The 26,052-nt window shown below is 41.7% G+C and overlaps 1 protein-coding gene across 2 annotated transcripts in view; it reads left to right on the forward strand.

The window, feature by feature from the left end:
- The first annotated feature begins 5,154 nt into the window (after positions 1-5,154).
- Positions 5,155-26,052, forward strand: part of LOC137793631 (ephrin type-B receptor 1-like) — a 75,062-nt gene continuing 54,164 nt past the window's right edge. For both annotated transcript variants that reach the window (XM_068589899.1, XM_068589900.1), the window contains exon 1: positions 5,155-5,422. In XM_068589899.1, coding sequence (XP_068446000.1) covers positions 5,329-5,422 — 94 coding nt within the window. In that variant the 5' untranslated portion in view covers positions 5,155-5,328. The remainder of the gene's footprint in view (positions 5,423-26,052) is intronic.

Raw genomic sequence — 26,052 nt, forward strand, 5'->3', positions numbered from 1 at the left:
TTGGTGAGAGAGGAGGGAGGGAGGGAGGGGTGGGGGGGGGAGATTAGAAGGTAACTTTGCCAAAAAAAAAATAATGAAAATGACATTTTGGAGAATGAATGGACGGCGTTTTCTTTTGAGCAAGAGGAGCAAAACTTGACAGTGACAATATTCCTTTCTTTTGTTTGGCTCAGTTTTAATGTCTTACTTTCGGGTGTGATTCAGTTTGTTGAGCTGGTTTCAATGGATTGTTGGAGGAAGATGGAGATGAAGAAGGTGACGAAGACAAAGAGAATGATGGCTGTGGATGATGATGATGATGATGATGAAGATAACGATGGTGATATTGATTTAATGACACTCTATCAGGTCCATTCAGCTCCAGTTTCCAGTCAGGAGGTGGCAAAGCTCAGTGAAAAAATGTTTTGTTCCCCGTTACGCGGTGCGTTCAACAAGGCTTGTTTTTTTTTTTTTTCATTTTGTTTTTTAACCCAAGTCGAAGTTGTCTACCTTTACCAACATTGTGTACGTTGTAAATGTGTGTGTACATTAGCTAAAAGACTGGCACCATATTGAGCCTTGAATGTACAGTATAATACTATATTGGCAATGAATCCCCCTCATAATCTGTGGTGTGGTCGTCCAGATGTTTTGGTGTGTGTTGGCATAAAGCAGATACATCGTCACATTCCTGAAATGTATGAGATGTTGTGATTCCCAGATTTCCAACCGACCATTTTAAAAGAAAAAAGGAATTACCTCCTTTTTTTTTTCTTTTTTTTTTACAAACCATCTCCTGTGTCAAGAAACGAGCAGTGTCATGACCCACTAATGCCAGAGAGGACTCCTTGTTGAACGCACACCTGCATTAAATAACTTTAAATGAAGTCCAAGCAACACAGTGGCTGATATACAGAAGGCCAAACCAAAGCACTTGTTACACTGAACACTTTTTTTTGTTTATATCTTTGGACATCAGATATCCCCCCACGAGTACGTTGAACATTACAACCCTTTCACAATGTTTTGTATATGCATATGTTAAAGAAGAAGAATCATCACTAAAAAAAACAACAAATGTTTCGTCCAAACTCCATGATATGTGCAGAATATTGACGTCATGTGTACATTTGCCTGGTGATCCACCGTTTACTCGGCATGCCTTTCTTGCAGTCTACACTACTATACCGGTACATATGGGACTCCTGATTCACTCAAGTCTCTTGCACATACACACATTTACACACACAATGGGGTTGTGTATGAAGCAGATTTTTATTCATCGGTGTATTTAATCACACATTTCATTCATTAAACTCTGTTTGATTGTCGCAGTGGATTTTGCCATGTACATTTGGATTTGATTGTGTCTGATTAGCATCCATTAACGGGGGAGGAAGCAGGAACAGGAAGGTCAGAAGTGTATAATGTCCTCTGACGCTCTGGATGACAGAGCTTTCTAAAGTTGGAGCCTAAAAAATCGGAGGCTAAAAATGTCAAACAGAAAGACTGTGTTAAAAAACTTGAGGCATCAAATTTAAAAGACGTGGTTTTTTTTTTTTTTTACCAGGCAGAGAGGGTCAAGCTAAAGTATTGAGTTAAGGCAAATAAAGAATCCAGGGTTCATGGCTCGTGATCCATAATGAGGATTATTGTCAGGATCTGCCTCATTTTTGCCACACTGGAAGCACGTCTGTCTGGTGGTTCATCCCTCTAGTTCTGACTCAAATATCTCTGCAACTTTTGGTTGGATTGCCATAACATTAGTGTCTTCCAGAATGAATGAATCCTAATCTATTTGATGCCACTGTGACTTTTCCTCTGTAGCGCCACAATGAGGTTGACGTTTGTGGTTTGAAGTGAAACGTCTCAACAACTACTGGATGGACACTCACGTTGCTTTTGGTGGGGTTGCTTCATTAATAATCAGAAAACCAAATTACATTCCCATGAGCCCCAGCTGTATATGTAAACCAAAGATAAACTGATGAACATAAACACTACGCGTGCGCGGCATCGATTAGGTTGTGACCGTCGTCATTGCGAGCATTTTAAAATGCTGATGTTTACATTTAGCTCAAAGCACCACTGTGCCCACTTACAGCCTCAAAGAGCCAGTAGCATGGACTCTGTTGTTTCAAAAATACTTTGCAAGTCCCTCTCACTTTACGCAGGTGCAATATTAAATCACTGGAGTATGCCTTTTGAATTCTCTATGTTCCTCTCTGTGAAAAGCCATCTGATCCAGCTTTTTATTGTGTATCCAGGAATCTCTCCATCAGCCACCGAGATGTGACCAAGCACCAGTTGCTGTCGTCTTCACATTGCCTGTGCCAACTCATTCCCTGATTTTTGCTCTTTTTCGAGAAAAACTCAATTTGCCAGCCGCAGTACGGCTATAAATAAACATATAACTCTTTGTAACAGGCACTGACAAGCCTCATGTGGCCCCGCTGGAGGAAAACGGGGCCAAGTGTTGTGTGCGGGGATGACAAACCTGCAGCCGTCAGGGGGTTTGGAGTTAATGAATGATTTATTTTCTTGATGCATATACGACAGAATGAAGCAGAGCAGCAGGCGCATGCACAAAGAGTGCATGATGGAAAAATCTGAAGTGTGCCGGCCTCACATGTCATTTCTCAACACCTGATTGGAACATCTGTCCTTTCTTCCATGTCGTGTCTTTTTTTTCTGAATTGTGTCTTGTCCTGTAATTGTGAATGATGTGGAATTAAAGGTAGAATCTGAACTGAGATTCAATGCCACGTGGGCGGACAGATGGAGACACAGTCTCTCCCACGCTGTTGATTTTACTCGTCTAGACATGACGACGTATCGACGCTCGGCAATCTGAGTTAAGCTGTCCGTCTACGATCACCGCGCGGGGTCCCCCAGGTGAGAGTTACCGCTTAATAGGATGTGCAGCAACTCTTGCTGCTCAAATTCAAGAAATGTAAAGTAACTCTGGAGGCAGCTTAAACATAATCGTTGAGCTAACGTGGCAGCAGGTCTAGAATTGATTTCTGGGTCTCCAACGATTTAAAAGGCCTCGGACTGCCGGCTTTGAGATAAGACGTGTATCTGCCTCTTCTTTGTCTGCCTCTCGCTTACACACAGACATACAAACAACTCTTCAATACTGGTCAATGTGTACAAGGATGCAGAAGCCACTGAATATAGGTGATTGTTGCAGTGGTACATTGTGTAGTGACATGAAAGCTATACTGACAAGTGACATGTACTGTCTGCCCAGCAAATGAACTATCTGAACTGGAAAATGCAGTTTCACAACAACGATCTGAACTGTTGTGTTGTTCAGAAGCTTTTTTTCCCCTCCTTTATACAGACAGTGTAAGAGTCAGGAAGCTGCAGGAGATGAAGGAGGCGAGAGGCAGAGTCGAAACTTCAAGAGCAAATTGATCCAAGGCCATCAAGGGCTGACATGTAACCGAGTTCAACTTTTAGCTTGTTGTTACAGAGGGCCAAAGAAACTTTTTCACTCGTTGCTCCGCGCTCCAGCTATTAGGGATGTACCGACTTGTTCTCTCCCGTTACCTCAAAGCACCGCTCCAAGACTGATGCAGTGTTTTCCCCCAAATTTAGAATATGTAAACATCTCATATGATGGCATGAAGCCGGTGATTGTCTGTGTCACTGAAAGCTGCTTCACTCGTGACTGGAAATAAAAAAATAATGTTGACATTCACTAAGAAACTGTATTTAATGCAATTAAGGAGAAAATGGTTCATTTTGGTAATTAACCTTTTACTGCCACCCACTGGTTCTGCCTGTGCTGCAAATATGAAGAATCCTCACAGACTGAGAGGGCTATTAATAGTTACATAAATATGAGCATGTATTATTTGTTAAATATTCATTTGGGTTAATTTTGGTTCCTTTTTTTTAAATAGCTCACAATCAAGTCTTTACAAACTTTAAGTCCAAATGTATCACAGATATTTTTGGATTTTTATTTAAATGAGCCTACTCCAAAATGGAAATTGGTGTTGAAGGGTTAAAGTTAACAGACTGGAAGGTTAAAGGTGCAGTGTGTAGGCTTTGTAGCAGTGAGGTTTCAGATTGCAGCAAACTGAAACTCCTCCCGTGGGCCAAGTGTGAAGGAGAACTAGAGTGGCCGAGATGAAAATGCAAAAAGGGCAGTTGGCCCTAAATATCTAAAGCCAGTATTTGGTTGGTTAATTCTGGGTTACTGGGGGAAACATAACCATGAACCGGAGCCACTCTGCATGTACATATAAAGGGCTCATTCCAAGGTTAAGAAAACACAACACGTTTTAGCTTTTAGTTTAGTGTTTAATTAACTTTCTTTAATAAAGTCTGTCCCAGTGCACCAGGCCGTTCCAGCTGTCTTGCGACCCTCTAGTGGGGCGCGGAGGTATTACAGGTTTTTATTTTTATTTTTTACGAATCCTTTATTAATCCCACAGTGGGGGAATTATTCTCTGCATTTGACCCATCCTTAGTAATTAAGGAGCTGTGTGCTGCTGTGAAGCACTCGACACTTCAACATGAAACTATGGGGAGAAAACATGGATCCAACCGGCTTCCTTGGTAATCTTTTTTTTTGTTGCCAAATATGAGTTATATTTTGCACACACATAACTTTATTTGCATTGTTTAAACAAAGTGATTGCACATGTTATTAGTTTTTGTCAGATGGAGCATTCTGGTTTCCTTGAGAGGGATTTCAATTTTCTTTAATCTATTAATTAAAAAAGTACGGATGGAGGAGTCTCAAAAAGTTGGACCTTTTTTGTTTTGATAGACTTATGCAGTAAGTCGGCAAAAGTCCTGAAATATGTTGTATGTAGACTAGAACACTTGCAAATTATTTGAATTGCACCATGCAACTCTGATCCCCTCCTGTCATCAGGCACCAGTCATTCACACATGCACTTCCCCCCCTGATGATCCTCTCCATCGACTGTGCTCCTCTCAGGTTACCTGCTGTACTGCAGTCTGGCCGCTGGGTGTCGCTGTCCCGTCGCACAGCCCTCCACGCCGCGGTGAGAAGGGAGAGACCTGTCCATTGGGCATTCCGCCTGGGTCAGGTGGAAGGGAACGGGTGATTGGTTTACGATCCGCCATGCTGTCTCCTGATTGGACAGCGTGGTGCGCGAGGCAAAGGAGCTCCGGAGATCCACCGGCAGTGTATCCGCTTCAGTCCCCGCTGACTCTGGAGAAGCACACACATGCACGCAGACACACACACACACACACATATACACACACAGACACACAACCGGAGGCTGAGATGTGACTGTTAACCAGAGGAATACTGCGTGCTTCTGTGGGATTTTCTTTTTTTGGGGTCCTGTCAGCCGGCAAATGAGAGAGGACGACCCGGGAGTGATTTTGGCCATGCGGGCCACTTGGGTTGCGGTGCTTCTCTGTGTGATTACTTCGGTGTGCGCAGTGGAAGGTATGTGTGCAAAGAGGGGGGCGGGGGTTGTCTGTTCCGATGGTGCAGGGGGACAGCTTGAATTTAACTGTGGTAATAACCTGCTTTTTAAAAAAAAAATGTTTTTATCATCCTTGTTATATTTTTATGCACTTTAACTTTTCAGACAGAAACTTACCGTGTGATATTTAGTCTGAGTGGCACTCCTTGGAGGGTGTATAAGTAAGTTTTTCTGTTCGGGTTTATTAATATCATGTTAATTTACCTTGCGGCTGAGGAATTTTGCACAGTACAGGAATGCAACTGCTTATTGGACGTGTAAGAGATACACAGACCACATTTCTGTCATACGAGACTTCAAAATAAGAGTACTACTGCTCCAACATGCTCTTCTGAACATGTTTATTCCACAATTACACAATCATCTCATTGTGTTCTCATAATTTCGAGGGGCCATAATATGCACACAAACTGCTACCAAGCATTGGATATAGCATGTGTTTCTTCCAATAACATCATCTAATCGATCAATGAGCATTGCATCACGATGATGTTAGAGGGGCTTAAACTACATCAGGTATTTTCTTCCTCCTGAGGGCACTGGAGTAGCACTATTAACACACTCGGAGAGGCAAAGTGCATCATAATTACAGCTCACAGTTGTAGTAGCTGTGGTGGCTGCCACCTCCCCTGCTTCTCCTCCTCCTGCTTCTACCCAACATCTACCCTGCTCGTTTCCAAACATAACCCGCTGCCTCTCCAAGAAAGGATCTCCTGCTGCTTCTACCAAAGCATCACTAGCAGATGCCCCCGCTGCTCTTTAGCAGAATCAGCTCCTGCTCCTCCACCACGAGCGTCGTCTGCTGCTGCTCCTCCTCTTTGAGCACATAGCTTACTGCTGATGCTTCTCTGCGAGCATCACCCACTGCTCCCTCTGTTACTTGTCGTCACACATCTCCCACTGGCAACACTTCTCTCTCCAATCCTCAAAATGTTCTCGCTGTATGTATGAACTCTTGCTCCTTCTCTCAACGCATTAGGATGCTCCTCCACAAGCATCACCTCCTGCGGCTCCTTTTCTGACAGCTGTGGCAGCTCCTTCCCAAGCATTGCCTCATGCCCCCGCTGCCATTTCTCCTCGAGCATCGCTGGGTTGTCTCATCCTACGCATCCCCTCCTGCTTCTCCTTCCCGAGCAATTCCACTCTGCTCTTTAACGTCTCCTCTTTCGAAGCCACTCTGCAATCGTACCTGATCCTTCCGAAACTCCGCCCCAAACATCACTCGCTTCACCTCCTCCTGTTGCTTCTCTCCAAGCATCTCCGCCCCAATAATCGCTCCTGCCGCTCCTCTCTGAACATTGCACCTCTCCAACTGCCTCCTCTTCCTCCCCAAGCATGACCTCCTGCTAATGAGCCTTCTCTTCCCCCAAACATCGCCTCCTGTTTTTTTTCTTCCCCATTGCTCCTGGTTGTTTTCGCCTGTGCGTCACTTCCTGCTCCACCCGCTGCTCCTTCTCACACTTTACCTGCTGCTCCACCTTGCTCTGACATCCTCCCCGTTCTTCCTGCCACTCCTTCACACTTATCTCACCTCCTGCTGCTCCTTCACAACATCCCCCCTTCTAGGGTCCCAGTCGCAGAATCTCAGTTCTTCAAAGCACAGTCACTCATCCGTTGTTTTTTTTTATCAGGGCCAACCAGACGGTCAGAGGAGTCCGTTGGCGCCACCATCATGTATAATGGTTTGTCCCCTGCGTAGCCATTGCAACTCGTATTGAACTCGCAAATGATGTAACAGGATGGAAGCTTACGTGAGGCAATAGCAGGGGACCGAGACAGATTCCTTGTGCAATACCAGAAAGTCACGCTCCACTGATGCACGATCGCCCAGACTAACTTTGAATTTTTCGCCCGGTTGTGTATCAAAGCACAGTTTAAAGCACTGTTGGAGAAACGGGGACTATGTCCTGTAACGCAGCTCCTCCTGTTCCTCCTGCTGCTGCTGCTGCTGCTGCTGCTGCCGCTGCCGCTGCTGCTGCTACCTCACGGAAGCGCTAGATTAGTCTACTGCTGGGTTTTAATGGTGCGCGTAATGACGGGCTCCGTAGTGAGTCCCCCACATTATGAGACGTGTAAATGAGCAGGTCTATTTTGATTAAACAGAAGTGTGTGTTGGTGTGTGGGTGTGTGTGTGTGTGAGAGAAAGGTAGAAGGTTAAGATGGAGAAGAGGGGTAAATGGGTAGAGTGGGTGGTGGGTTGTTTTGTGGTCACGGTGGGCTTTTCATGCTAAGTTGGTGCTTAATGAACTGATGCAGAAGCTGATCTGAGTACGTGGATGTAAAATAGACCCACTGCCGACACAGCCACTGCACCGAACTTTTTTTTAACACTTCCATGTATACTTTCAGACTTTTTCTTTCGCAAGAGCCTGATTAATGCATTCATTGTGCCGATAGTATTGGCTGTTATGATAGCCTCTCACAGATAGATATCAGTATTGATTTATACATATTGATTGAAGTTTAATATTATATAGGGCGGCAGCTGAAAATGATTTGATCAAGCTTGCCAATATTTTCTTGATTGGTCATTAAATGGATTCGTTGTTTGGGCTATGAAATATTACATTTGTTAAAAATGTCCTTAATAATTTAACCGAATTATGGCTGGCCGATATGACGACATATATCTGCAAAAGATATACAACAATGTCTATCGTTAATATTTTGGCATTGCAGAGCCCAAACCGCAGATGAGAAATGTGCCGACTCGTGGTTTTAATAGATTACTTTACTGTAAAACTCGTAGTCGGCCATGTTGTTATTTTGATTAACTTTTGATTAATCGTGCAGCCCTCGGGATAATGTTGACGCTTTATGTCCTGATCCTCAGAGCCGGCCCGACCAAAACAAGAAGAGCTCGTAAGAAAGTCAGACACGGACCAGCGAACAATCTTTTGCAAAGTTTTCTTGAAAGTTTGTGCCTGTAGGTCCCAATATCGGCCCAGTTAAAATCAGTTGTCATAACCGGCAAAGGGTGCCTTTTTTTCTTCTTAATCTTAAATTATCAAACAAATAAATGAACTCAGTCTTTTGTTTGTGGCTGCTTTAGTAGGAGCGGTATCTCAAAAACACAGCAGCTAACAAATATACACATTAAAATAAAATCTATGGAGAAGACTTGCGTTCGTTGTGACTCTCAAAAACGGATTGCCACTCACTTAAAAAAATCCATAATTAGTCATATTTAAATGTTTTCTCTTTCTGCCTCGTTTTTTTGTTTCTCTTAAATGTTTCTTTCTGCCCAAACCCTGCTGACTGCTGTGTATTAAATGAGTGCATTGCTAGATTAGGAATGTCTTTGTCGTATCTGTTGTTTACAAATGTACCCACCACCAGCTTTAAGAAAGCCCAAAGTCATGCAGTCTTTGCAGATTTGGAGCAAAATACAGGTAAAAGTTTGCTCACAGGAATGGAAGTATAATACAAACATCACTCTGGCTATATCTGCTTGCAGTCAGTTCGGTTTGCCTGATATTGCTGCGCAACTGTGACCTTTACGTTCCTTCAGGCCCTTCACACCTTGTTATAGAGCGCAAAATGCAGTAGAGTCATTTCTAATTTGACCCTGTAATTTTGAAAGTCAATGCAAACCCTGACCCAGCGGATATTGTTGGGTGTAAGTGCTTCATATCCCATAAACAAGCCTTGGGAGGGCAAAGTCATCTGTGTCTGAACCAAACACCCAGTCAGCAGCAGGCTCTGTCACAGAAATTGCTGATTTATGTCAGCGTTGAGTGTTGAGAGGTCGAGAAGTTAATTTCTTTCGACTTTTTCATGCGAGAGCTGCTTCTGTCGTCGGAGCCTGAATAAAAAAAAATCCTGAATTTGTTTGTTTGTGCGACACGACTACATGTAAAATATATGCACTGTACGTATGAATAACTGCACACATCATTCTGCTCTTTGCATGTTAAACTATTTTGGTTCCTTTCGCCCGGAGCCCAAACACATATGTGCCGTGCCCCATCTGTCATCTTGTGGGAATGCCAAAGGTTGAATATCGTAGCTCCGTTTTATTGACGCTGGTATTAACGTGACACGCTGTAATTTCCGACTTTGTTCGTCGCAAAGTGCGCGTGTGTGCGCAACTAATGATGAACAAATTATTTTCTCAGGGAAAGCTATCGCATACTTATCGCAAAGAGATATGCAGATGACACCCTGCACGTGCACGACACTGTGCATACATGCACACATACTGTACCCTGCACCGTGCTCTGCCAGCTCATGTTTTAAAGATGTGGGTTTTCTATATTCATCTGGTGACAGGTTATCAATGTGACGGGCAGATTGTTGAACTGGGGAAAAGTAGGAGTCTGGGAGAAGATCCTTCACCACGGTCCTCAGGCTTTTACTTTCCCAGTCTATTTTTCCTCAGGGCCTCCCGTCAGTATTAAATATTTATTTCCATGTAGCGTTCAAATTATTTCAGAATGCATTTTTCTTCTGGTACTTGGAACTTGTGGGAATATTTACCTTCTGCTGAGAGACTCTGATTCCTGGGCTTCCCTGGGCTTTGGGGCTATGTGTCAGTCAATTTCTAATCAGTAAGTCTGGTTTTTCCCCTGATCCTACGCGGGCTATCAGACCTCAATATCACAGCTTTCAGTAGTTCAGGAAGTCATTTCCAACAAAACATGATCACTGTTTACTAAGGTGTGATTAATAACTTCTATTAGTGTGAGAATATGTCCTCGACTCGGTCTCTTCACACCTTGGCTGTGAATTTTCACACGACTCAACAATCCTCTTGTATTCGAGGAAGGACGTGTTGTGATAAGTCAGTCATGTCAATTACTAAGGAGAGATAGCTTTTTGTTAATGTGTACTGTTGGCAGCATTACTAATCCCAAAATGAGTGGGCCACAGTGTACATCTCTGTGTAATGTGGACTGTGGATGAGATCTGTGCAACTTGTTTCATAACTGTATCTGCAGCTGTAGCTAATTTTTTTTTTAATCTCAACTCTCTTTCGGCCTAAACTAAGTCAACCGCTCGTCTCATTTGAAAATCACAAAACGTCTCTGGTTTGGTTCTCATCTCTGTTAAGAGTTGCACATATTGTTGGTGTTGTTCCTGTGTAGTGTTAATGATCCGATAAACCATATGAGAACCTGATATTGGATCAGTGCACAGACCTGTGGACTTGCAGTTACCCAATCCAGCACTTTAGGTTGTATCTGAGGCAATTCTCTTTTAGCTCTGTTTTGTTCTCCACCAACTCGTGAGGTAAATATCCATCTCTTTTGCACATATTGTTTTGCTAATTGTTCCACCATGTTCACGAGATAGTTTCAAACCTTTCCTGCCTGTCATTTATGCTTTGCAGGCCTTTTACCGTCTGTCGGTTTCGCAGGGCTTTTTGCAAGTGCCTGCTGGAAATAAGGTTGAGCATTTAGAGTGAACCAAAAGACCAAAACAATGAGCTGAGAGACACTAAAATTCTCAGTAGAGCTGACGGGATTATATTGCAGCTTTAAGCTTGACATGGAAAATCCCTGCTTGTGTCTTACCTCATGTAGAAAGTGCTTCAAAACAAGACAAGTTGTTTCTCCTTTATATATATATATATATTTATATATATATATATATATATATATATATATATATATATATATATATATATATATATATATATATATATATATATGCTTCATTTTAAAAACAGTCAATCAGCATCTAAGCACCTTTTATTACAAACATTTAACTCCAATCACTATTTCTACTCCACAGCTGCCGTCACTGTCATGTTTAAAAAAGCATCAATTGATTTTAGTTGCAGAGAGAAGGCAGAAGGCTTGTGCATAATAAAACACTTCACCACACAAACTCCTCGGGTTATTTGCATAACAAACCAGTCCAAATAGATTATATTTGCCTGATATGAGACTATAATTGATACAGAGCACTGGTGGGCATGAAAGGAATGAAATAATCCTTTGTTTTCACCTAAAATTTCCCCTTTTCCTTTCACATGGATCCATTATGCTGTCACTTCAACTAAATTGCAGCTCAAAGAGTCACATCAATACACCACTGTTCTAGACAGATGGAAATGGCATGCTCCCTGTCTTGTTCGGTCCCCTCCACATGCAAGGTAAGTGCTGGCAACAATTGCCCTTTGTTTCCGGCGAAGGTAAAACAATTTAATTTCAGGCCGAGGTAAAACAATTTCTCTACCTTCTTGCAGTAGACTTCACCAATAAAAAACAAACAAACACCTTATTTCAACTTGACCTCAGGCCTCTTACTGACTTCTCTATTTGCTGGCCGTAGGAAGAAAAAAAAAAAAGGACGGAAGAGAGAATTTAAAATATTCAATTTACTTCCTTTGAATGCAAAATTGGGCCTACTGGGAAGGAAAGATTGCTCCAGATTGCGGTTCCTTCAGTTATCCTTTAGTGATGGCACAGCACCATTATTCCACCTCACAAGGGTTGCATGCATATTCATGTGTGGAGCTGGCTTGCACTATACAGAATGTTAAGTAATCCACTTTTTTTTTTTACATTAATGTCACAATTATATACAGATATAATGAGGTCAAACCTGGTTGGAATGCAAATGCGTATTAATAAGACGGCTGCAATTAACTAACCTGTACATTGTTGCTCAATCAATCGGTTACCTTTTTGAAATACAGTAACTGCATGGTTTATAAAGTCTTACCCAAAAAGAAAACCCATCACATGTTACGAGAATAGCTGAGTTACGCTTTAAGCTTTTGGGATTACTTTTTTCACGAGTAACGAGGAGATGAACGAACATTTTTTATTAAATGTACTAATCCCCAATAACTTTGACATGTTTGAGGATTGTTCTCTTTTGCACCGGGAGCTTGGTGTGTGTTTTGTTGTTCTTCGTGTTTACTGGACAAACGTGTCGGCTTAGATCGAGGTGAGGGGAGGCGGGCAGAGGAACAATGCCTCCCCAGGTAACTCCAAGTTGTGTCTGTTGGCTTGCCAACGTTACAACCTGCAGCCGGTAATCACAGGGTTGTTCAGATTTGGAAGGTGTTTACAGTCACTTAGCTCCACTGGGCGGACAGCCTGTGTGCAGTCACTGGGTCTAATGTTAAGTGTCTTGTGGCATAAGCTAGCTGTGCGTGGATATGCCTTCCAACTGGAGACGGAAAATGGTTCAACCCCATTGTTTCACATGTGTGAAACACCGAATGTGACAAGCGGGTTAGGAGGGTTTGAAGTTGTTAAAAGCGTCCTTGATGGGAATGAGTAATGCTGTTGAGTAATTCATAGCCCTGTCGTCGTATCATGAAAAGTACACCCTACTATTCGGTTGTGTTCTTTTCTATTCTTCCCTCTGCATGCTGCATACTGCAGCTCTGAGCTTTAGACCTTTATGGCTCAGCATATGATTGAACATAATGGCCCATTATTTATTTGCTGGTTGAGAGTGGGCCCTCTGCCAGCATCTTCAGGGATCCTGCCGTGGGCATATGGTCTCACAGATAGCCGTGCTGGATATTATGGACTGTGTCATTGTTGAAGCAAAAGAAAATGGGGAGAGAACATAATGGGTGAGACAACGCATATCAGTGAATTTGCCTCACCTTGAAAAGGTTGTTGGGGCGAAAAGTGCCTCATCAGGAATTTTAATCGTTTTGGATTTTGAAAGTATGTTAAACAGTATTGAATTGTTCACCAACTGGATTAAGGAATATATTCACACTTTTTTTAAGGCGGCCTCAAAGCGTTATTCAGGTGCCAATATGAAAGAGGATTTGCTGGCTGTATTCATCCCGCCTGTTGGTGCACACTGCATTCCCTCGTAATGCGCTTCTAATGTAAGTAATGGGGGACAAAATCCACAGCCCTCGCTCAGTGGAAAACAGCTTTATCCGAAGTTAATATGATGCATCAGCATTCTGAGTCAGACAAATGTTGATATCCTTCAAAGTTACAATCCTCTCTATTAAATTCCCTTTTTGTGTTTCTCTGGTAAGCTGCAGTGGAGGAATAGTAAGAAAACCAGATTTATTAATTTTGTTTAAAGGCTGTAACTCCAGAGATATCCACTTAACAGTTTTTAGCAGAGGGACATGGGTGAGGTTTACACTCATGCCGTTGTGGTAAGTAATCAGCCTTAGTGCATGAGGTGTCTGCTAGGTTAGCTACCGGGGCATCGCCACTAAATACATTGAAAGTGCATGAGGAAAAAACACTTTCAATATTCATATGGCCAAAATAATACTCACAACTGAGGAGCTGCAGACTTCATTTCTTGATAAATGGCTTAATGGATTTACTTTCAAAATAGTTTTCAATATATTTGTTGTTAATTTAAAATCATAATCAACGGTCTCAGCTTTGGACATCTCACATATTTAGCAGCTGTCAAATTATTTGAGTTTTTGGCAAAGACCAAGCATCATCTTAATGTATAAAAAGCACTCTCCATTTTATTTGTAGTATTTCAACAAAAAAAAAAAAGCAGTATCATTTCATAGTTGCACTTCTCCACCTGCACAGAGAGCAGGTCATATTATCCGGCGTTGCCATTTCAGTTTACACTTTAACAGCTCGCGGTAGGTTGACCAGGCGCCCGTGCTCTTTCAAAGCGACTTCACACACACACGGTTTCATCCACACCTGCCTCTTCCAGCCAGCGGCTGACCGCTAAGCTGCTCCACTGGAGCTGTGGCTGTTCAGTGGTTCTGCTCAGTAACAGATGGAAACTGACCGCAGGAAAAGAAGAGATTACTGTTCCGGTCCAGCATGTGTACTCCGAGTGTCAGCTTTTGTCCGGCAAAATGTCACATTGCTGGAACAGTGCACGTATCAAGACGCAACATTTCATGCCTTTTTTCTTATGTTTTTCTACATTTTCTTCCCATTTTGTTCTCCTTACTACATTTTCATCCCAACAGGGGCAAAGCCAAAAAACCAGGGCAGCGCAGACGGGCGACGGGGGCAATTTTAGTTTGACAGTTTTACTCTGCGTGACATCAGTTTTGATAGAAAATCTCCTGAGTGTCGGAGAGCGTAAACGAGGGACGGAGGAAGAAAGAAAACAAGTTTAAGCACAAACCAACATGAATACAGAGACGATGAACCCAGTGGTTAGCCCTCTGCAGTTTGATATATGGAACACAGAACCAATAAGTGTCAGGTCCCACCCACTAGGGAGCCATTTTAACAAGCTCTTAGTGTTTGAGTGGCCGTTAGAAGGCTTGTAATCCAGACTGGCAATTTCTGACTGCTGTGGAATTACAGTTTTACGGCTGTGAACACATTGAAAGGTAAGCAAAGTGCAGCCTCTTTAATAATGCATTATTATTCTTTAAGGTATTGTCTAAGATGAAGATGGAAGAGATGGGAGGTTCAAGACATGCTATTCTGTTGGTCTTGAGCCAGATTCAATATTCACACTGTAAACACAAGAGCTACATTGCAAACATACAATGTGTGCATGAAGCCAACGGTCCACCTGGAGCTCCAACACATTTCATCACCTCAAAATGAGAAAATTCATATTTGATGTGGGTGCCGGCCTGGGGTACACACTAAAGCACAGTGTACTTGATTGTCAGTCTGGTTGAAATCTCCTTCACTGGAACACTGACCTCTTCATGCTCATGTGGTTTTAAGCGGTTTTATTTTAGCTTCAGGTCTTTCTTAAATCAGCAACCAAATGAACACAGCAGAAATGTGTTCTGCAGATTGAGATTGAGAGAGACGAGATTCATCTCTCACGTGATAACAGTAGCCCTTAAATGCAGACAAATGCACCGAAGGGAGAACCTACAATCGCTGTGAGGATCACAATGTATATATTGACTTGGGTATGTTGCTGATGTCACACCCGCACTATCCTCATCGGTTGTGAGTTTCAATACAATTTCACATCGCACCTCAGCCTCAAATTTGTTCTTGCCTTGTTGACTTGAAGTGAATAACCAGCATCGTAGAGACTTGTGGGCATTGTAATGCAGCTCAATTAATCTCTTCAAAATGTATTTTACGTTTGAGCTGCTTTCAGCTGTTTTAGTTGCACATTCTGTAGTAGTGATAATATAACTCTTAAATTTCTGGAGATGCTTTTCATATTTGTCTAGTAAAGTTCCAATAATTGCACACGCTAACAGTAGCAACCACCTCTACAGTACTCTCGCAGTTTAACTGATATTGTTGCGGCTGCAAATATTGACAGACATCTTTTATTTACTCCCCAAATGCTTTATTGAAGCTTCATCTGTTTTTATTATAGCTTGGTAATTGTGATTTTAAAAGTTTTTAGATTTCTGTTATCGGTCTACTGCTAAGCTAGCAGGCTAATAAACTAGCTAGCTAGTGTATAATACCTTTTATACTAGCTATTATACTAGATTACACTGGGTCAAAGGATCCAAGTTGAGTCCTTTGCAAATTATTATTATTTAATTAAAAATGTATTGCAAAATTTCCATCTCTGCTGGTATAAATATTTTGGGGCAAATATTTAGCTTTTTCCTGTTATTTTTTGCCTCACCCCCGTGGTGTGTAAAGGCCTTTACTGTGATGCATGTGATTTAGTATATCAGGTATCTTCTCTTTTTCTAAAGTCATAATTAATACATCATTAATTTACCGCACTGAACTGTCAGCAGCCTGTTGTTTCTAATTGCTTCTAGTTAACGTTTCAAAAGGCAAACTCTTCAAAAGTCTCTTTTCTTGGAAGTCTGTTTAACTGGCTGCATAACTATGAAACCTACACAGTGACGGACGTCACATTGTTTTCAGTAAAGATTCCGATGACTACGAGACAAATAAAACACAACATGTAAGTATTTGTTGTCCTCAACCTGATATGGAAGCTAGCTGTAAATACATGTAATTTTATTAAAAAACAAAGCAATCTATCGGACAAACATAATCTCGCCCTGACTGATGACATTGATCAAATATTTAACCTTTGTCAGGAAAAGACCTTGTACATCGCGTACGCTACACTCTAGCTACACTAGTGTATATATTTAAGGGACTTGGGAAGGCCACAGCGAAGAGTAGGCTCACACTCAGTCGGGGGGACCCAATTTATTCTTGAACACTGACAAGCTGTGCTTCAAGACCCACCCAAAGTAAAAGACAGCAGTGATGGGTTGGAGGTCAAGATAGCGAGGGAGGGTAGCAGAGATCTACAGAAGAAAAGTGGATTTGGATGCAGCTGTTGTGTTGCAGCCCTGAGGGTGGACTGGATACCAGGAGAAGACAGGCGCATCTCTACAGTAGATCAAACTCTGTGCATATATGTGTATAAATGCATTCAAGCGAAGCAATGCGGAAGACTAGACTCCGACACTTGACTTTGACGACCCGCATGCATATAAAGGCATACACTTATATATCTCTCTCCCTCTCACACACAAACATACACAGCATCTTCAGGGCACAGATGATGAGCTTGGTAACCATCAAAGTGACATAGAAACACTGCTGTTGGTGAAACTAAACTCAGAGAAAATGGTTCAAATATGAGTCATCTTAAAAGATGTAAATTAACTCTGACATTAACTGAACTCATATTTAACCCCTTGTTCTTCCTCAAATTACCCCACCCGAGCTACTCATCCTCTTCAAATTTCTACCTCGAGGAGCAAACTTAAAACTCTGCTCCCACGGACCAACATGTCTCTCACATTGCTGAAGTGGTTTAGGTACGCTTGGTTTACCTTTTTGCTTGCCTGCAGAATTAACATTCACTTCACCTTCACTGGCTCAGAAAATAGCTGTGGCATGTCACGGTACAGGCGACCTTTTGGCGAACTCCGCTTCTTAAATGACATATCTTCAAGTCTGAATCTGTTCTCCTCACCTCTGTGACACAGAACGGGCGGCGTTTATGAACAGAGAAATGGATTTTGAAGAGTTTTTCATGTCTGTTCAGTGCTGACACTTGATTTCGTGGCACCTCTCCAAAATGTTCAAAGTGGCCTCTCAGCATTTAAATGAGGAACAGGAGGTATGAAATGGTACATGTTGAAGCATTTCATGCCGCAATCAAAAATGTCCATTCCACTGTTTTGTAACAGTAATTACCAGATTTAGTGAATAATTTATTTGTAACTACTATTTTGTAGAGGCGGTTTAATTAATTTACAAGTTGTGGTGGGCGTAATAGAGTTTAGCTTTATTCTACGTTCTCTCAGTCTTTGAACATGTTCCATGTTAAGTTGTTTTTGTCCTTTTGTGTTGTTACATTTGAGGGGATTGCATGTTGTGTTATTTTGTTACCAAAGTAATTGTGTTAATACTCACAGACTAAAGTAATTTCAATTTCACGAGTGTCTCATTCAGCATTCGCAGATACACGTAGATAAATGGATGCGTCGTAGTTTGTAGAATCCCACAAAAATATTTTTGAGTCAAACGAAGAAGGAAAAAGACCACAAAAGTGCACACAAAACGGGTGTATGGGTCCAAAAAACAGCAACCTTTCACCCAGCAGATCGCTGTCAACGTGAAGTAATTGGTCACGTAACCCGAATACGTCACTCATGATATTTCCCAAGTTATTTGAAACCCAAACGTTGTTCCGAACCATTTCTGAACCTTCTCTGTAACATTATTCTGTGTGTTTCTTCCCAGTTTACTGATTGTTTATTCCCTACACCTGTTTTCGTTCCAGACTCCTCCCCCTTCTTGTGCCTTTCTCCTGTGTGATTGTAAAGCTCCGCCCTCATTGTTTCCACTTGTGCCTCGTTGCCTGTCTTCCCGTATCTATTTATTCTGTGTCTTTACATTGTCAGTTGCAGGATTGTCTTCCCGCCTATTGGAGATTTCCAGTGTTTGTTTCCTGTACCAGTCTGTCCCCTTGTTTTGTAACTTTCGAAGCAAAATACTTTTAGGTTTTTCCTCACCTGAGCAAGTATTTTAGTTGCCTCAACCTAACTGAGTTGTTTCCTGCGAAAACGGAAGACTTTGGTTTGTAGTGGGAATGAGTGTGATGGCATGGTACTGTGCAAAATTAGCATAATGGGACATTTCCCGTCTCACTGGTGGAGTCTCACAGTCTGAGGGAAAAAAGCTGAAGTCTGGTGGCCCGGCAGCTGATGGATGGATGGCTTGCCAGCCACCAAGTAGGGTGGACAGGCTGTGGCAAAAGGTGGCTACTGTCCTTTAGTATCCTTTGAAATATAATTGGTTAGTAATCAGCAGTTTGCTCAGCAATGTGACATCTTTTGATTTTCTCTTGATAATGATTACGTTTCTCGACCAAAGTCAATCTGCAAAGGTTGAATCATTGATGTACTCTTTCAACATAAAGTCACAGATGCAGGATGGGTAATCTATCTACACTTTGTGATGATATGAGACTAGATATCGTCTTAGATTTTGGATATTGTCATATTGTAACATGGCTTAAGTGTTGTCTTCTGTGAACAATTTGATTCACAAATAACTAAATGCCCAAGATTAAGTCTTCAAATGTCTTGTTTTTATCTAAACCAAGATGCATATTTAACATTGATAGACAATATAGTCAAACTGCACATTATCACATGTGAGAGACTGTTAAGTGAAACAGAGAATATCTGACAATTAAAAGGAAAAAAATAATGATTTGTTATTGCTGTAGATTTGTCAATGTAAGCATAACAAACACTTTTACTCCCATATCCATTTTTTTTGGTGCAATAGCAGTAATTAAAGAAGCCTCAACCTATAAAACCAAAAAATATCTGTCTGCGTGACTAAAAGGAGACTCCGGAGTAATGGTAGCCTTTCTACATGCGCTAGTAACAGCCGACAGCAACCCAGCGCTCCCTCGTGATCTACAAAGGTCTCTTCCCCTCAGGGGTCAGGCCAGCAGCTACTCCGCCCTCACATTGCGGTCCACACAGAGTCTGGTGGTGTGCAGCTTCACGCTGACAGGGCCGAGCTTCATACTGAGCGAGCATGTGTCTCTCAGGCGTGCTGCACACTCCGAGTTAGCGCAAGGTGTCTCACTGAGCGAGCCGATGTCTTCCCCCGGCTGGCTTCGGCAGAACATCCGTCAACAGATTGAGCCGCTGATAGATGGAGGGACTGTCAGGGGGGATGAAGCAGAGGCACGGTGGCATGTGGTCAGCTGATATATATTTCTTCCTTTCTTTGTTCATTTCTGTCTTTCTCTGGCCATCTCCGGGGAGACAAGCGGAGGCACATGCTGACATGTGATAAACAGATCTGTGACTAATGGTCTGCCTTAATAGAATACCAATTAGACGATTAGACAACCTCTTTTATGCCAAGCAAGGAAAAGCCTGGTTCACAATATATTGCCTCAAGCTGATACCCCACACATGGGAGGGGTATGGCATACGACCACAACTGGTATGGCTTTGTGATGTGCTTTTGTGATTTTTTTTTTTTTTTTTTTTTTTTTTTTTGAGGAAATATTGATTGGATTGTCAGGTGATTCTTGTTGCGGTATATAATGTCAGTAACATAAATCATATGTTCATGTTTATTTAAATCGTATTGTGATGAAATGATATATTGAGATATCATGATACGCAATTAAATCGTCTACATTGATAATAATAACAAGCACATACAGATAACTCATATTTTTCAGAAACTTTGTTTATTTTTCGGTTCTTTATTAAATTAGAAAACACATTTCATTTATCAAACAAAACTTTACCATGTGATTATTTCATGTAGACATTTGTTTAACCAGAAAACATGCTAAATTGTGATATAATTTCTTATCAAGATATTACATGACATTTATAATTTGGAGAGTTTGTCCATATTACTCAGACCTACTGCTGAATACCAACGACATACCTGCCAACTGAACAACAACGTAGATTCCTTCAGCCTTAAAAAGAAAATCAACTCTAAAAAAATCACTTAGTCTCACCTTGTTTTCAATGTCAGCTGGGAACCCCAAAGATATTGAGAAGAAAAAGATGATGGTTGTGTTTTCATGTTCAGTGTATTGACACAGGAACATTAATGACAGTTGTAAAATGTTAGATGAGAAAGGGGCTTTCACTTTTCGTTATAGTGATACATTAGCGGGTCTTTTTCTGTCCTCGTTTAGTATTCTTATCATTGTGCAGTAAATGACAGCAATAATTAGCACTCAAAACCCCAAATTACTTAGTTGCTTTTGATGTGTGGCAGGGCAAGAGTCAAATATGTCAACTGATCAGAAAGACATTCATTAATTAATACTCTCTGTCTTTGAAAACAAAGTTGAGGCTGACATCAGAGAAGCAGAAATATTGTGGTGGCTGGACTCAACAAATACATACTGGAGATAAGAAATGTGTCAATTAAAATGGTATTGATCATGTCCATCACATCTCTGTTTAGTCTTGTTTGAAGCTATAAGGTTTTGAGGTAATTTTGAGTAAATTCGTTAATTTACAGAAAAGTAATTAATCAAATTTATTTTTTAAATAGGAAACTTTTTTCAGGAATAACTGCACAACATTCATTGAATTCAGCATCACAATTGTTTGCCAGCTTTCTTTCACTATGTCTTCAGTCATATTAAACTGAATATCATTGTATAAGTCAGCCTAGATTCATTCCTTACAGACCAAATAATTATATTAATAATAAAGAATTACTTCAGAGAATAAAATGTCAGATTAATCAATACTATAATGATCATTAGTTGCTGCGGTTGTGTTTTTACATGCATTATTTGTCCAAGTCTAATCTTTGCTAAAAAAAAAAGAACTTATTTTAAAAACTTGAACCACATTCAGCACCGTTTAAAGGAGCTCTTTCATCTGACAAAGATTCATAATTGTGGGTTCGGATGAAAACGTTGGCTTGTTGCGTGCGGTCTTCAATACGCTGAAGATGTGTAATCTTTTAAACTTCTCTTTCCGGATCCGCATTGCCTCCTGACTGCACTTACATAAACTCAGGAGGCTGTAATGCTGCTGTGGGTGTCTTCTTTGTGAGCGGGATGAGCTTGTCACCGTTTGAGATGCGTCGTAGATGTACAGTACTTAGACGCACAATACACACTGTGGCCCATTTCCTTTCAGCTGCGTTCCATTCAGCTGCCGAGTCCTCTTCCATCAGGCCTTTTCTGAGTCACATATAACATTATTTTGACACCCCACTTTGATCGACTCCAGTGGGTTTCTAAATTATTGTCAGTTTACATGTCAAAATGCAAAATAAATCTAAAATGGAAATATATTTACTCAAGATTGATTTGATGAAAAATGTGGGGGATTTAGGGCTTTGATGTTGGGGACTCGGAGATTAAATGTTGGCGTTTGGAGTTGTAATGCTTCAATGTGTAGCTCTCAGTTCTGCCTCCTCTGATTTGGTGTCCCACACATCTTTCATTTGTGACTGGCAGCTCTGAGACACACAGTGAAAACACTGGAAATCTCTTGATGCTCTTAAAGCCCTGCTGGATTTCGCCGCGTAGTTCTGTGAGTTCCATAAAAGTTGAAGTTCTAGTCTCATTCACAGTGAACTCGAGATGTCATATCAAAAATGGCAGTTTTTAAACTATCAAATAGATTGAAGTAAAAGTTCACTTGACAAATATTACACTCATCAGCCCATTGAATGCAGCTAATATGATTTTCTTCTAATACCATCAGCAACAGGAGACAATTAGTTTAGATTCTGTGATACCTTCTTTGTTTGCCATGGTTAGACCTATTCAGCTGACTCAATTGTTGTTTATCGTCTTCTGTTGCTCTGTCAAGTCTGAGAAAATAATCGAAAATAACCCCAGGAATGCAATCAGGTTTATTGGGGTTTGGAGACTGCACATTTAAAACAGAAAGATTGCCTTCATAACAGGGAACATGGAGTTAAAAAGATGTGGGTGTTGGGCACATGAAGGGCGGGGTTCCACCCAAAACCTTGTTGTATTATGAAAAATGTGATTCAGCATTTTTAGAGCTTGACCAACTATCTAAGACTACAAATCATGATGTCTGTCAATATTCCCTAGCTCTATCTGGAAGTGCAATATTAAATCACTGAGATACCATTTTGCTTTTGATTTGAACATTTGAAGCATTCTTCTCCTATCAGATACAACTCTAGCATGTGTAGAGGCGTGCATTGGTCAGGATTACTATGCATGTCAAATAGTATTCTGCAGATAAACATCAATGTATCAATCCAATTTTTCCCTCTCCCGATACACATGTTGAGGATCTAAATAAATGTATGTATCTGTGACTGCAACGATGCCACTGCCTTCACATTGAGATGCATTCATCGGATCTGGCCAATCTCCTCCAGGAGGCCGGTCTCATAATTGGTGCATCACTTGCTTCAGCATTCAACAGCTGTTTTCCTCCGTCACCTGGTTGTCACTCGGATGCCTCCAGATGGATGCTGACAGTCTTCCTGCACATGCAAGACAAGAAATGAAGCCTCCTAACTGAGTACATCTAGATATATCAATTTCCCTGTGACCCCATGACACATTCCTTGTATTTGTATCTGTGTTTGTACCCATCTAACAAAGTAGGACAAATGGCTGCCCGTCCCACTCATCCATAGGTTCCAAAGTGCACACATCCACTTTTATTTCTGCCTCAGCCTCACCGGTGCCCACTCGTGTAGCCCTCTGAATTACCCGTCCCATCAAAGCACTCAACATGCACGTTAACAATAATGATCTGGCGCGGCAAGAATTTGAATGTGGCGTCTACAGGCGTCGCTCTCCTTAAAATACAGAGCATGTCAGTTGGAGGCCTGCTCCCCTTGTGTTAGTCACAAAGGCACAAAGCGTTCTGCAACATTGACAGACTGGATGTTTCACACAGTGCTTGTGTCTCTGAGCGAGCGTGTGCACAATGTGTGTGTGTGTGTGTGTGTGTGTGTGTGTGCGTGCGTGTGCACATGCGTGTGCATGTTTCTTTTTGTGGTCGTCGCGATTCCATGTGAAGCTTTCTTCCAGAGAGAGAGAGAAAGAGAGAGAGAGAGAGAGAGAGAGAGAGAGGCAGGGCTCAGTTCTAAAAATAAAAACCCAATATGTTCTCGTTTTATTGTTGTGCCGTTTTTCTAAAAGACAATAAGTTAGTTATATATTTATTTTACAGTGACTAGCACACCCTGTTGTCTAAAAACTCGATATGCTGCAGTAGTATTTATAGTGACAAGCCTCTACGTTGACAAGCAATCATATTCTGGAGAACCGCGATACATCTTCTGGGTTTTAAAGCCACAAACCTGCCCAGCTTCTGTAAAGGCGATGTGTTTTGTTGACAGGTCTGCCCTATTTCCCTGTGTTGTATTGAATTATCTAACATATAATATGTTTTAGAGACAAGTCATCTATGTTATTGTAAAGAAATCCAACATTATAGAAGCTATGTGCCAGCATTTCTCAATCAGGATTTTCTAAACAGAAGTGATGGAGAAAGCTGGAAATTGTTGAAACGCACAGTTAACAAGGGATTTAGCCTTTTTCAGGTAGCAGGTCTCTGTAGGACAGCGACAGTGCGATATATTTTCCAGCCGCGATGAGCATGTCCTCTTTCATCAAGCGAAATCGTGACACCGCAAATCTTCTAGGTCAAGGCGGTTAACAACAGCTGGAAGAGGGAAATGAGAGGAGAGGTGAAATCGGAGGTTGAGGGACACGGTCGAGAAAGAAACAAAGTCTGAGCCGGAAAGTGTGTGTGTGTGTGTTTTGTGTGGGACGCTTGTTCAATAAGAGACTGTGACACGGATAAATGCTCATGTGTGACAGAACGGTTGTTCTTTTTTAACACAGCGGCCCTGCGTCTTTCCCAGCTCCACATTCACAACAAGGTTGTCAGCAGTGACAAAAAGCACCTGATACCACACGGCATTGGTTACACCTGATCTGATCCTACAGATCTGTAGCTGGGACAGCAGCGCACTGCTCTGTGGGCACATTTGGCCTGAAAACGTCTAGAATGAGTGTGATGGATGGATGCACGCCTTTCAATCTGTGTCCAGTTATTATCTGTGTATCAGCTGCGGTCAGGTTGTTCTATGCTGCTGCTGTTAGACGTTTGACTTGTTTTATAGATGTATGAAGACTATTGTGAACATGTGTTCTTGGCCACTTGTGGGACGCTGAACAATCTATAAATACCAGACTGACAACAACTCATAAACCTGATATGGTGTGTGTTAGTAAAAGAGCTGCCTATTTACACATCTGGTCAACTCTGAGTGACTTACGCATAAGCATTGTTGCAGTCACTTGAGCATATGTACGATATTCACTCTCCTTTTTGCTCTGGCTGATCTTCATCAGCACCTGAGGGAAACATCTGGCTCTCGAGCTTCTGAAGGCTTCGAAACCCAATTTACCCCGTTTTACTGCAACACTATGATGTAGCTTCATAATGTATTGTACGTTGTTTAACTGAAACCCTCTCAGAATGGTCCCTGTGCCATAGTCTGTTTTAGTAGGGATGGAGTCTTGAATTGCCTCTCGCGGTGAGAGGACTTTAAATGTGCATGAATAAGGGTGGAGCTGACAGCAGCTGAAAACCAAAAATACTTAAAGAGGCGTAGCACCTAATTTAGCAGCTAGCAACTGGAAAGCAAATGCTGAACACCACAAGAGCAATTCAGAAAAATCAAGTGGAACTTTGACACAAAGCATCACCTTTACTTGAAAAGTGAAATTGGTACAAATCCAATAGATTGTCAGCACTGCAGATTGGACTTTTCCAAAGCATACACGGTGGCCTGCCCGAGTACTGAAGTCCCTGCAGTGTGTGAAAGACAATAAACAAATATTCACTATTAATACACAAGGACCAGTAGCCCCATGTGTCTAATTTTTATTTTTATTTTTCAGCCCACAGAGAAAGAGAAATCAAGAAAGGAATAAATCATTAGCCACAAGAGTTAGCAGTTATTCCGTGCAGAAGCCTAATGCTGTGTTACCTCCGGTTCTGCTGAGAGAAGCCAATGAAAGTTTAGGTTTACGGTCTCAATCGGCACTTTTAAGTCTTTTTCAACAGCGCATAATGTTAATTTAGTAAATTCTAAACCCATTTCGAGTCAAGTAGACCATAAAGCAAAGTATGCTTTAGGATGGGCTTACTGTGATTGACAGGTTGCGGCCGCTGCCAGAGCCATATTCGGCGTCACTACGCAACTCCTCCGCATTTTAAATATGGTAACTTCTGTTCATTGGTTGCAAATAAGCGAGGATGCCGACAGGCGTATTCAAAGACGCCGGCGCCAAAATTGTCGAACTCGAGGCGTCACAACGGCAGTTCACAAGCCAATTAATGACATCACGACGACCACGTCTCTGGTTACATGCCATGTTCACTCTACGGGTGACAAAAGCAACACAATGGCCAAACGTGGCCAGACACATTGTCGGCGAGCTGCTGTTGAAGTACAGCTGAAGCACTCATTGACGTATCATGTTACTCATGTGTCAGGCATCACTTTGTAGCTTCACCTTACTGAATCGACCGCCTGACATAGTTTAATTACTAATGGTTGAGTTTACATCAGGGCATCGGTTATAAATGTGCACTTGCATGACTTAATCCTGGAAATTCATCTACTGAGACAGGATTAAAGGGGGTGTACCTTTCAGCCCGTGAAAACTCTTCATCTCTTCTGGGGCTCTGGTAATTTGGGCTTGAAAATCTCAC

This window comes from Clinocottus analis, unplaced genomic scaffold (genome assembly GCF_023055335.1).
Source record: "Clinocottus analis isolate CAN_PGR_092001 unplaced genomic scaffold, fCliAna1.0.p SCAF_23, whole genome shotgun sequence".
NCBI lineage: Eukaryota > Metazoa > Chordata > Actinopteri > Perciformes > Cottidae > Clinocottus > Clinocottus analis.